At 43.8% G+C, this 14,169-nt stretch overlaps 1 protein-coding gene across 2 annotated transcripts in view; it reads left to right on the plus strand.

The window, feature by feature from the left end:
• NOD2 (nucleotide binding oligomerization domain containing 2) overlaps positions 1-14,169 on the plus strand; it is a 322,787-nt gene that overhangs the window by 63,837 nt on the left and 244,781 nt on the right. For both annotated transcript variants that reach the window (XM_086945155.1, XM_086945154.1), the window contains exon 2: positions 1,531-2,048. In XM_086945155.1, coding sequence (XP_086801281.1) covers positions 1,590-2,048 — 459 coding nt within the window. In that variant the 5' untranslated portion in view covers positions 1,531-1,589. The remainder of the gene's footprint in view (positions 1-1,530; positions 2,049-14,169) is intronic.

Below are 14,169 nucleotides of genomic sequence, written 5' to 3' on the forward strand. Positions count from 1 at the left end.
ACTCCTGAAACATGTTAGAATTGGCTTACACTAAAATGCACATTTACTTTACGTATAAGTTCCTAGTAATGTGGTAATATATGTACCCAGGGCCTCAAAATTAAATGCTGCCAGTGGGCCTGCAAAACTCATTGTGCCCCCACCCCTTATGAAAGTAGCCTTTTAATACATGCCCAGGCCTGCCACTGCAGCCTGTGGTGCAGTTTTAACCAACCCCTTTGCCAGGACCAAACCTTCCTTTTAAAAACACATGTCATCCCCAGCTTGGACCTAAACACCCAATAAGGCAGGGTGCATCGTATTTAAAAAGTAGTACATGGGTTTTTAAGTTTTACATGTCTTGGTAGTGAGAAACTCCTAAAAAATGTTTTCACTACTGTAAGGTCCACCTCTCCCATCCTATAACATTGGGTTACCTTATTAAATTGTAAAGGTGTGTACTATAATGTCTTTCAACTGACGTGTAGGCATGAAAGCAGTTTTAGGTGCAGAATCTCCCTTGGTGCAAAATAAGCAGGATTGCATTATCACATATAGGAGTTAAATCACATTTAGGTACAAATCACCCTTGATGCAACATCAGCAGAAGTGTGGAAAATATTGAGGAGAAAAAAATATTTAGGTGCAAAGTCACTTTAAGGTGCAATAAAACCTTTCTGGGAACACATTTAGGATTAAAAAAATATCTATAAGCAAGCATCAACCTTTGTGTAACATTAGCATGAGAGGTAACCTTTTTGGGGAACACAATATAGGTGTGAAATCATATTAGGGTGTAACATCACCCCAGGTACATCATTTGGAATGTGGAAACAATATTAGGATTTTCCAGCAATCAAAGTGCCTGTCTGAAATGCATCATAACTGCAATTTTCCTGTGTAGCTCATAATGCCAATGGGTACGGACCCTATTTATACTACCCCCCCCCCATCAGAAGTACAGGGGAACTCGTGATGTATTTTGTGATCCATGTATTCGAAATACCCTGTTAACATATTTCACCACCGTTTTCCCTCCACGTGCCTCTGCCTCAGGTCTGCATAAAATTAAAAGTGTATGAATCATGTGCATTATCGTAATTATGAAAACTTGGACTTCCCCAAATAATTTCCTTCCAAGCTAGAACATGTAGACCACAAAATAAAATAAACAGACTTTCTCTTTGTAATACTTTGTAACCTCTGCTGAAACTATTCATGATCCTAAAGCCTGTTTTTTTTCTCTGCGTAAACTAGATGTGACCATTAAAAACACATTTTTCTTTCTTAAGACTTTAATGTTAGAGAGTTGGAGATTGGTTTATCTTCAAACTGTAGTTTATACACATCTACTTCCTTCCCCTTTTGTGGTCTTGCAACCCCTCCCTATGACATTGTCTGGCTTCTGTTGTGTCCCTTGATGATGGTGATGTATTTTTGGCACATACAAATCAGGAAACAGCTGCCACAGGGTAGGAGCTGACTATGGGATCCACGTTAGACATATGATTAATTCGCCAACATTTCATGTTTTGTCTCCTTCGTCCCTAGGTTTGGCAGCTCGATCTTCTAGTCCCTCTGTCTTCTTCTGATGCTCGCAATGATGTGGGATGTGTGCCCAGGAGCTTCTCAAGACTCGCCGGAGCCAGCTGGTGTTGGCTTTAGCCGGTGGATCAGTGGAGAACTTTGAAGGCGTTCTTGATTATTTGCTCTCATGGGAGGTGTTAACCTGGGAAGACTATGAGAATGTGAGTATTCGAGGACATGGGATTTCGCGTCTTGCGCGCGCCCTTTTGGACATTCTGTGGAATAAGGGAGACCAAGGGTATGAACTCCTAGTAGCTGCCCTGGAAGAGGTTGGAAAGACGCGGCAACCGACAGAGGTGGAGCTACTGAAGGTAGAGGAGATCTCAGAGCCATCTGAGTATCTGCGGAAGCATCGACCAGTGATCGTACGAAAAATACATGGGCAGGTTGAAGGCACCTTGCGGTATTTGTTCGATGCAAACTGTATTTCTAAATACGAATGCGATGAAGTGCAGCTGCCCATGTACACACGTTCACAGCAGGTGAGGCCAAGTAGAATTCATCTGTCCTTTACTATCCTTGTTTGTGTGTAATAATGAAGTTCCTGGACAAGATGCCCAGTTTACTAAGCTTTTCTGTGTTCATCTGTGAATTGTGCATTGTGCATGTATAATGTTCTGGCAATGCACAAAGCTGGATTATGCATAAGGAAGTGTTAGAAGATTGTGGGAAATGTGCGCATACATATCACACTTCTAAGCTAGGCTGAGATGTGTAAGAGTTGGCATTTCCAGGTAGTTCACAAAATGTCTGCCATGCAAAGGTATGCACCTGTTACAACGCATTCGTTACTCCGCACTACCATTACAACGCGACTTTTACAACGCATACCATTACAACGCATTGCGCTGGGGGGCGCTATAGGATAGGGAATAAGTATAATTTACTATCCAACACCTTCCCTAGGGTCCACGGGGACTGGAGTTAGAATAGTAAATTATACTTACCACTATCCAGCACCCCAAAGCGCTATGCGTTGTAATGGTATGCGTTGTAATGGTCGCGTTGTAATGGTAGGTAGTTGTAACGGTATGCGTTGTAACATGGTACATCCCCATGCAAATACTAATCACATTCCTCCGAGCATGCGCCTTACCCACAAAGGAGCCAGGTGTTCATGGTATGCAGATAGTGTAGTAACATTTACCACTCTATGTATGTTTCGTGTCACATATAAAAATATTATGGCATGTGGGAAAAGAACATTTTCTCTAGTTCTAGAGTGAAATAATAAAAGTAATAGGTGAACGTATTTGTTTCCTAGGGCTAGAAGTGTGCACGGAATGCAGATGCACAGAGCCCACGCCTAGGACTAAGGAAACAGATATTAAGTACCTATCTTAATAAATACTATGACAAATTCTCTCATTATGATATAGTTAAAACGATTAGCAATTAATTGTTCAGTGTAGAGTTAAAACACACACACCTCAATAGGCTTGTAATAGACGCTGTTTTACCATTTAATTGTCCTTATCAAATCTGAGTTAATGGTTTAGAACGTGAATTTGGTTGACTGCTCACCAGTTGTGAACCTAGTAGGTGCTTTACACAAAGTAACTCGATAAGTGTATCCTTAGCATATGGTGAATGAAATATCAGTTAAAGAAAGGGAGCTAACATTGATTGCAGTTAAATTGTTTATGTGCAGTTAATGGTCTAATCGGACATTAGTTCTGCACATTGACTTCTAGCTCGTGCAGCATGCATTGTGATGTCACTACTTAAATTAAGTAAATCATTACAGTATAGTAGTGATTTTCTTTCTTATTATAGGTAAGTAGTGAAGTTACAACTGGACTGTGCCAAGGAAATGTGAAAAAGGGTTATATACATGTGTTTCATGCTTCGACATGTGTTATTGAGACAGGAGGAAAATAAGTTGCAGTTGCAGGCTAATGGAAATATGCACAGGTGAACATAGATAAATAAAACAGTTCTGCCACAAAGAATGTGGGTGCAGTTTCCATTTTTCAGACCTTGCATCAGGGCTTTAGGTGGGCCTGGTCCTGCCGGTGCTCAGCACTGGCAGTTTTAAAAAGCAGGTGCCAAGACTGGTCCCTTTTGGGCTCTCTAATATTGCTCTCACCATCTGAGTAAAAAAAAATCTTAACTTGGCAGCAGTACCACCCTTCACAGCCTTTGATGCATCTTTAAAGGGACTCACTCGTTCCAGTTCTTTCACAGACTCATCATTTCAGAACTGAAGCATTTATACCAAGATGCCATTGTTGTTGCTTATTTATCTTACGCACTAACAACCATTGACAAAGCCAATAGTCCTGGCTTGCTGTAGGTGTTAAATTTCTTGTTGCAATATATGTCGGGATTCAAAGACAGAAAGAGGCAGGACAATACCAATCGGGCGGGACCTAATGCTAAGCAGAGATTTCTAACTTATGTGTTTTAGGCCACGCCCTTAATTAAATCAGCTACGCTCCTTTGACAGACCCCCCGCCCAGTTTTTTCTTCCCATTTAAAGCCCAGCCTTGCATATTTGAGGTTCAAAATTGTAGAGTTTCTGCTTTGGTCCTATATTCAAGTACCGTTAGTATACCTTGAATAATCATATTGCTTTTTCTTCTCATCGAAATTCACTAAATTGCAGATCTTTTCCATCACCAAATACTCAATAGTGCAGTTCAAATAACTTTGATTACATAAGCTTCCTAATGTAGTGTGTTTCATCTTTCACTTTTTAACAAAAAATCTTTACTCCATTCACTATATTTTTGTGCGTCCTCTTTGAGCGCTCTCTGTCTTCCAAGGAGCTTATAACAGAACAGTATAAACCAGCGTACATGACTGCTCAAAATCAAGCCCTTTCCCCCCTGTACGAATTTCTTCTCCATGGTCCATACCGTTGTCTTAGGACACATTGTCGGGGGTAATGCATGCCTCTCTTGTCATTCAAGGTCCTCATTGACAGCTATCAAACGTGTCCATGTGGCCGCATGACTGATCACCGAACCAAGATTGAAAAGATCCTCCCTCAGTTGAAAGAACAACTTTGGCTCTCTCTTTTTTCTCTAAGAGAATTCACTTCATAGTGGTTGTGTGATCTATAAAACACGTCACCTGTAACAGTCCTTTGTTGCCTCTGAACAAACCCAAGGTGTAGGGTGGCCCTCTCACTGGTGGCCAGGTCTTGGGCTTAGTGGACTAATGCATCCCCAGTAGGGGCCTGTGTTTGATCTCAAAGTCACAAGTTCAAATCCCAGTGGGTCAACTCAACCTTTCATCCTGCTGAGGTCAATAAAATGAGTACTATTGAGTTCGGTAACAATAGACATCTGTTATTCAGCTCCAAGATACCCTTCGGGGTGAACATGCTCTTTACAAATACACATTTATGTTCTGTTACTGGCAGGAGCACATCTGGGCCATGCTGCCAGCACAAGCAACTCAAAAAGAACTTGCATGCCTTCAGGCTTTCTATGTATCTCGACCAAAACTCTGCAAGGACCTACCTTTGCACCTCAGACTTGCTCCTTCTTAGGTGCAGTTCAAACCCTATCTTTCCAAACTCCCCCAAAATGACCTCATTGTGATGCTGTGGTGGTCAATCACCATACTGAAGTTTTAATACCAACATGTGCATACATCGACTCCGCAGTTTCAACTACAACTATATTGTGAAGGTAGGTAGTGTGGAGTTAGAACAGTATTTCTATACTTCCCTTTATGTGCTTACCTTGATGATATAGGAGTAGTCTGTATTGAGGTCAACCCATGGGCAGGTTGCCATTATTGACCTCAAAATTGTGACATAGAGTGATTCAGTGCTTCTGATCTCTTTTGAACTTGAACACACTAAAGCCCTCATTACAAGTGGCCATGTGCTACGTGCAATATTTATTGCACCTGATAAATAACAATACTGTGGTGCATGTTGTTTACCAGATGCAATAAATCATATCTGTATTGGCGGGTGCAATAAAATCCCCAAATATAATTCTATATATGCAATAACATGAGTTATCACATATATCAGAGTCTAGATTTTACTGGACACTTATAATGTGGTCCTTTTTGGCCACTTCTGACTTTGCAAAAATACCTGCTCGTCCCTTTACCACCTTGTTGGCGATTTAACCTGTTGGTATGTTTTTAGGTCTCACGCCTAGCGGTGCACTGCGTAGCAGTGCTCGCGCTGCACGAGACATTTAGTAGGTGAAAATGGGGAATCGAAGCTGACCTAGGAATCGCACATGCTTGTGCGTGTGCGATTCCTATTGTGCTACGCGATTGGCCTTTGCGTGCATCTTTTTTTTTATAAAAGACTGCCCTTAATTGGCCAAAGGCAGGGGCATTGCTCCGCCCATGGCATATTGGTGTCTACTACGCGCTTGGTGCGCGTAATAGACACCAATAGGCCATGGCTTCTTTTTTTTGTCAAGCGGAAGTGAAAGCGAACGCTTTCCCTGCCACTTGTTTTTTCTGCCACTAGCTTTTACTAGAACCAACCTTTCCTTCATTTCATCCTGTGGGATCGTGGTTTGATTTCGTTTTGTAGCTGTTTATCCATGTTTTATACTTCTCCGGATCGTGCTTCTTCTGCCGTAATGCTTTAGGGTGAAGTAATGAGCAGCGTGCCTCAAGCGGTTTTCAATAGGGGATCTGCAGTTTTTCTGCTCATCTTGCCTGAGAAACAGCAATCCAGTAAATGCCTGTATTTTTTGTACATGTATTGGGGTGAGATCTCTTGAGACTCCTCAATCGCATGCAGCTTTAAAAAGCCTACATAGCGGAGAGGTGACAACGGCATTCAGGTTCGTTTATAAGACAGTCAACAAGTTGGCGAAGTGAGGCAACATATTAAAGGCCCAGCCGCATGAAGCTCAGCACAGGTCATATGCAGTGTCTGCATTAGCACAGCCTTCTGTTCCCTGGAAGCTGATGATTTGTCCTTACAAGATTCCTTTGCCGAGGTCCATGAAAGGAACATTCACTTTTCAAAAGCGAAAGTAACTTTAGGGACTTCAGATTTATTAAATCTGAAGATTCTGTTGCACTTTCAGACTAAGTATGCCCAGTCTCGATGCTGAACCTTGATTTTAAAATACTTAGCAAGGTACTGGCAGAGAGGCTATAGCAATATCTACCATCCCTAATACATATGGTCCAGCATAGACTTACACCCTCCTGGAAGGCATACTTCGCATAATCGTAGGGTATTATACCGAGTACTAGATGAGACAGACCGAATTTGGTATCCTAGGGCAATGGTAGACTCAGAGAAGGATGTTTGATATGGTAGATCCTGCTTTTTAACTGCCTCCATGGCTCATGGGGGATTTGGAACCGAACCGATCCGGTGGATAGAGGTTCTTCATGCTATCCCTGTGGAGTGGGTCAAAATGTTTAGTTATATCTTGGATTTTTTTAGTTTCCAACTTGTTGTCCTTTACTTTGTTCTCGCCCCCCAGTTGCCCCGAGTCCCTGTGCGACGAGCTGAGCTGGCGGCTGAGTGAGGACAAGCAGCTGGAGAGGGACCCGCGGGTCTCCTGCACTGTCTGGTACATCTCTGTGTCTATTTACATTACTCGGCCACCCTTCTGAGATCACTGCTTTTTTAATGTCAATTTGTACAATTATTTAGCGACCGCACGGGGGTGATTAAGTGATTTGCCCAGATTCACTGAGGCTCGAAGACTGATCCTCAAGTCCAGAGTCGGCAGCTCTGATCTGATGCAGTCGCTCTTTAGAGGAGGTGGGCGGGTAGAGTCGGGACCACTCTGGGTGCTCGTTATTGAATATTGCAGCACTTTTCCAGTTGCCATGTCAGCCACCCGAGGTGTTACAAAAGTGCTTTGATCACCTCCACTCTGTTGATTAATGCTGTGGCAGTGGAGAGGTACCCCTGCTGTCACAAAGTGTATTTAATTTTTTAACCTCCCGCCACATAAGTTCCGCTCCCCAGCCTCACTCCCGCCAGTCACTTTCGTCACCTCATTGCACTACGTCAGAAAGCGAAAGTGGTGGCACCTTGTTAAACAAAGCCCTGTACCCTATAGTACTGTGGTCCGGGTGCTAGCTGATGCAGAGCGTGCCAGAAAATACAGGAATTTCGAAGCAGGCTAAAACCTGAAGTCTAAAACAATACCATGCACTTGTTTTCAGTTGGTATTGTGAAATATGTGGGTCCTTCAGCTTAGGTGGAGCTCGTTTTCGCCCTTACACCGTGTGTAGCTCCTGCGACCTCATTCCCCCAACCCTCCCACCTCCCAGTGCTCGTTTCACCTGTGGCCCCTCTAAAGGTGGCTACTAGACAACACAGCTTGGCATACCCTGCACCATTCAAACAGGCCTCTGCCCCGGGCGAGCTGCAGAGCATCAGAGGTCCCTGCTTCACTGCCCTTTGCCAGATAGGCCCCTTCAGTGGCCTAGACCCCGTTTACTGCTCCTACGGTGAGTGGGGGCTGGGGAGCCAGCCTCAGCTGCTGTTGGACCCACCATCCACACACAACCAACATGCACACTAACCTGCTGTTCTTTTTCTGCCTCTGAACCACACATTACACTACATTGCATGAACAGTGACACGTGGAGTCAGGTTACGCTCCCAGCACACAGTGTGTTCTTGGGCAGACATCTCTTCTTCGCCTTTCCCAAGTGTCTATCAGAGTCTGTGCCCTACGTCTTCGCACCCCTACCTCCCTCACACACCATCCCACACGGTCCCCAACCATCCCCAAAACATCTGAACCAGAGTCTAACCCAGCTTATCTCTCTCTGAGTCGGTCACTTCTGCTATTCCAGAACTTGCGATCAGGCCCCCCTCCCCATGAGTCTTTCCCACTCCCCTCCCTACCCGAGGCCCTCTGTTCATCCCTTCCCCTCCTCCTGCAAAAATTTCAGGTGAGTTTTAGCTCCCCTCCCTTATGCTCTGGCCCCTCAAACCTGTCCATTGGCCTTCCTCCGCCCTGCTGCCACAGTCATGGCGGACTCTTGCATCTGCTCTTGTTTCAGAAATGGGGCTACTATTTTTATCTTTTTCTATTAATTTTGAATTCAGCTTTAATCTGTTAGGGTAACATATATTTACCACCATATGAACTCTGAGGGCATGTCTTCAACATCCCACTGATGAGCCTCACGTGGAACAAAAAATGCTTGTGATTGTTAAAGAAGTTTGAGAGAGGCCAACTCTGGTCCGTCTCAAAAGGGGCAGTGGGCTGACTTGCATGGAAAACAGAGTATGATACATGATAGCCCTTATTATGGAACCATTTGTTAACTCATGTTAAGCACTGCCATTAAAGAAAGAGAAAATAGAGTAAAAAACAGTTTAAATCATCTTCCCGTGGTACATTACCGGTGCAATATCACACGCTAATGGAGTGGTAATCACGGTAGAGCCGTAATACGGAGCATGCAATAATACTACCGCAGGCATGCGAGAAGTGATGCAATGTGATGCTCCCCTGCCCCCCGCAGAGAGTGTAGAGGGGCCCTGAGCCTCCCATATCTCACAGGCGTTTATTATCCTTATCATGAACCCTTGGAGGATTGGGAGTCCTCGAAAGCTTGGGAGCCCCCTGAGGCTCACATGCTGCATGGGCTAGTGTGAAGCCCCTCCACGCAGACCACTCAGCCCTCTCCTACAATAATCTGCCGCAGAGCGTGTGGAAGATAGCAGGCTGTTATTTGTTCTTAATACTTTGTGACTTCCACTCACAGGGGGGTTATCATCAAATGAATTAAACCAAAATCAATGTATTTACCAAGCTTTAGGAAAGAACATTCATTTCTTGCTGGCTGCCCCAGTGTTTGGGATGTTTGTGGTGTCTTGGCTTAATTTCCTACCTTTACAGCTTCCCTTTATCCAGCTCCCCCGTGGGCCCCTACAGATGTAGTGTGGTCACTTGCTAGGCCCACCCCTTGCGTCTTCACTGCTTTTGAAGCTTTGCCACCTTTGTGAGTTGTTTCAGACCTTTTGCCCCACCTGCCAGAGAGGTGATGGGCACAGGGGTTGAACGCAGACCCCTGCATCCGTGTGGCACACGGGGGCCAAATCCTACAGGGGGCCCAAACCCTTCAGGGTACCCCATTCAGTCTATGACCAATGAATATCTTAGAGAATTAGAAGGCTTGAGAGCCATTCAGCAATTCTACAGGGGCCCCATTTGCATTTACGTCACTGGATGGGCGCCATATGTGGACAAAAAGGGGATGTCGGGCGCAAGGCTGCCTTATCCCCTAACCAAAAATTTGCATTTGTAAAGCGCAGTATTACCCAAGGATACTAAGGTACAGGAGAACAGATGCTTATTGTTACCCAACTCAATGGTACTCATTTTATTGATCTCCAAAGGATGAAAGACTGAGGGGACCATCAGGATTTGAAACTGAAACCATGAGGTCGAATACAGGCCCAGACAGTGGACCATTATTCCGCTAAGCCACCAGACCCAGCATGCTAGAACGGCTGGCACTCTTACTCAGGGTGATTATTTTGTTAGACCTACTTGTAGGATTCCTTTTCCATTCTTTCTGTCTTCTCCCATTCTGAAGCGATTCTAATATTAGCATTCAGAGACAAACAAGGTGTTTTTTTCTCCATTTGGAGCTGTTTCAGTCCAAATCCCTTCCTGGAATCTGTTCATGAGCAGGGGAGCCACCAAATTTGGTCAAAAAACGCTGTACATGATAAATGTTGAAAAAAGAGCTTTCTGCTAGGTTGTATGACGGAACCCGCATGCCTTTACAATGCAGTCACTACCCCAACTGCAACGTTACCATGCAGCGCTTTACCACACAATTCGTTACAATGGCTTACTTTAGGGTGCGCTAGATTTTAAAATAGTATAAATCACTATTCCAACTCTAGTCTACGCCACAGGAAGGTAGGTGTTGGTCTTAAAAATCCAACACCAGTCCATCAAGGCACTCCCTACTAATAGTCGTTGTAATTACTTGTGTGGTAAAGTGCAGCGTGTAAAGGTAGGTCGTTGTTGTGGCAGCGGAGTGAGGAAATAGAAATTTTACGTGGCCAGTGTGTCCCCTACACGCACCCTATGTATGTACCTATGCCCCATGTATGTTCATGTCCTCATGTAAATCCCTTCTCATGCCTGTAGTAATAATGCCTCTGCATTTCCGCATTTCCGTCCAATATTAGCATGTCAGTTATTAGGCCCTCCATGGATGAAACGTTAATTCTGCACTGAGACCTATGTTGCCAATGCATTTACATGGTACCCATTTAAATACCGAGATGAACACGTTTTCATGGCACAGCCGAGCCAGGACCCGAATTCAGGCTCCGAGCCTCCTGTGTTCTGAAAGCTGCAGTTTAGTAATGTATCCCTGACCTCTCACATACTTCCTGCTCAGCCGAGAGGTGCCCAGCCTGGCCTGCCAAGACGGTATTTTGCCTACAGTTATCTGCTCCGCTCCACGGAAACACATTCCTGACTAACGAAAGGGATAAACATATTCCGCCTGCAGAAGATAGGGCCTAGCCTTTCTGTCTCCATCCAAGTGATTTACTGCACCCGTTTTCATAGAAGGCCCATGGCCCCTGCAATGCATGAAGAAATATATGCACACACTAACATTTAGTTATGAGCAGCCTTTGCTCGAGCGACCTTTACTTCAGACAATACATCCTCCAAACACAAGATACCAGATAATGCCAGAGGTGCAGGTCGTTCTGACATCCCAGACTCTTCTACTAGCACTAAAGTCAGCTCCCCCCAGCTCTCCCCAGTTACACGTCAATTCTACGTCATGACCAGTTTTGCGCGCACAAGTAGGGTAAAGGTTCCTGCTGACCATGCAGACCCCCTCTATGCATCCACCCACCTATGACACTCCTATGTCTCATCAAGTGAACACCCATGTGTACACCTCCTTGCACGCCTCTTTCACGCCAATGTGCTCTTATCTCGCTCTTTCACGTGCTCCATCTGGAGTGCTCCGCCTTCTTTATTCAATTCAATGTATGTTTTAACTATATATAATGTGCTCTGTGAATAAAGATTTAGATGACGATCCTTCCTGATCCCTAGTGGAGATGGAACCCGATTCTCCTGTAGCTCGAGCTATTGAATAAAGCCCTTCTGAATCGGACACCACGGACTCTGCCTCTCATTATATGCATGATCCTTGTTAATGTATAGAAACTCCGATAGGGTAATTTATTATTTACCACAGGAGTAAAGGATTTTTCCCTTCCTGCTCAGTCTAAGATTTTTCATGTGCTTGTTGTCTTTCAACCATAAACTGTGATTCTTTTCTGCTGCCATAGGTTTGTCTACATCAGATCGAGCTACGTCAGAAAGGCTGTAGGAAATTAACACAGCTCTATCTCACCTACTCTCCACTTTCTGTCACCTGCAGGTGGTGATTTTGTGTCTTTAGTCGGCCTAGGTGAAATTTGCATAATTTTCTAAGCGAAATTTATGTGAAATCCCCTCAAAATTACACTTTATTGCTCAAAATGCCTGGCTGGTGGTTGTTTTTTAGCACTGTCTCGATTGTCGCAATTTATGCAAAAAAATAACCCAAAAGCACATGTGACGCGCACAATAATCACTCACGTTCAGTTCATTTACATTGCTGCACCCCCACGGTAAGGTTTTTAAACCGAATGAGATCTTAACTCTTCAATCCAGAATAAAGGCGTTTTCTTGGGCAGTTCGCGTAACAAACATAGCTCGAAATGGCAGAAATTATGCGAGATTCGCCAGGTAAATAAAATATCTCCTGCCCTAGTCTTTAGCTGTATGTTGTAGGTTTCTGGTAAATTTGTAGACTAAAGGTGTCTTGAAGTGATCAAATCTGTTTTCATTGAGAATTTAGACACTGCTTATTGCTGCCCCTCCTGTGACAAGAGTATCTCAGTCTCCTCCGAGGGAGCCAGGTGTGGGTATCTTGAGAGAGCGGCAGGAGGTGTTACTGTGGGCAGAATAGGTATTTAAGTGCAGATGAATTACTATCTAACACTCTCTGGACCCAAAGGGTAAGTCATGTTTTCTTTATTGTATTAGGAAAGGCAGATTCGGAGATAAACAGACTTTATTTAATCAGTAATTTACATTATGAATTCAATTATGGAATCATCCTGTGAAGGAATTGTCCTTAAGAAAATTGGGCAGTAGAAACTCAAAGATTGCACAAATTGTTAGTTGGCCTCTTTTCAGTATTTATGCCATACAAATAGGCACAGGAAGTAGGGCAGAATATCTATAGCACTTGAAAGTATCATCATAGTATTTCTACTATGTTTATATCGATATATACATAATAGAAAGACTCCCTTTTTGAATGTAAAAGATAGACGTTCTGTTATGTCTAGAATGCTCCTATTCAGAACGAATGGAAGGAATATTCTACAATGATTATGAAAGATCTCTTGTTATGCATAGAACGATGTGGATGTAATGTAGGTGGCTGGGTTGCCGCTGGGCAGTGGTTGAAGTGGGGTTGGGACAGGATCTACAGCTCAAGGGGAAGCAGGAGTCTTTGTCCAACCCTCACCATTTCAGGCTTTACCCTCACTGAGTGCCATGCATCTGGTCCTCCTTCCTGGACCAACGCTGGACGCCCCGTTCTGTGAATGCTGCCACGCTCTACTCTTCGCTCGCGCTTTCATAACCTCATTTCCCAGAGGCTAGTCCGTGATCAAAGTGTTCAAGAAGAATTTGCTGTATAACTAGTCTGTTCGACACCACATCTCAGATGTTGCTATATGGATATCTCATACAAAGAATAAAAAATCACTGTTCTAGGAGTCCTCCCCCTCTTACACATGCAGTCTCTCCTGCTGCTTGTGAGACTGTGCGGACAGTTGGAGATTGTCAATCCCATGGACTGTGCTGTCAAACTCTTTACTGTCCCATTTTAAAGCTTGGCACGCTCACTCACACACTACAAAGAAACCTACAAACTTGTTTAAACAGTTAACTTGTGATTCTCCAGATCTCACCTCATTTCAATCTAAACAAGCATTGGTAAAGCGAATAGGTCTTGCCCTGAAAGTCTAATTGTTATGTGTATTTAATTATCTTTGAAGGCTACGAAATCGATGTAGCTGACAATTCATTCAATCAGGTGGTATTGGCCCAGTAATATTGACAAGCACAACCTTTACATAAAATCTCTCACAGTAATTTTACCTAAGGTGCATAATGGCCCGACAGATGGATGTAATAAGAGGTGGTGTGCACGCACACCGCAGTAGCACTTCCAGAGTGCCTGGTGTGGGCAACACAGAGCCACGCACCTCTATATTGTGTTTTTACAGAGTTCTAGCCTATTACATGTATACAAGGATGGAGAGAAAAAAAAGTCCAGCTACTAATCGAAATTTGCCTAGCATAGTAACGGTAAGTTTCAATTCTATTAAGGACACGGAGGCGAGGATTATGCTTTTCTTTCTTCGCTGTTTATTTCACAAAACCATATAGCAGCCAGAAAAGCAACTTATTTTTTGAAAAATATGTCAAGCACCCAACACAGGGTTAAACATATCAAACATCAGAAAAAACACATGGGATAAACTACAACTCCCATCAGTCCATGAACCATAGTTATTTCATAGTGTCCATGACATTAAGGTAGGGCGTCCATCTTATGCTCCCTTCCTCTTTCTTC

Source organism: Lissotriton vulgaris, chromosome 12, assembly GCF_964263255.1.
Source record: "Lissotriton vulgaris chromosome 12, aLisVul1.2, whole genome shotgun sequence".
NCBI lineage: Eukaryota > Metazoa > Chordata > Amphibia > Caudata > Salamandridae > Lissotriton > Lissotriton vulgaris.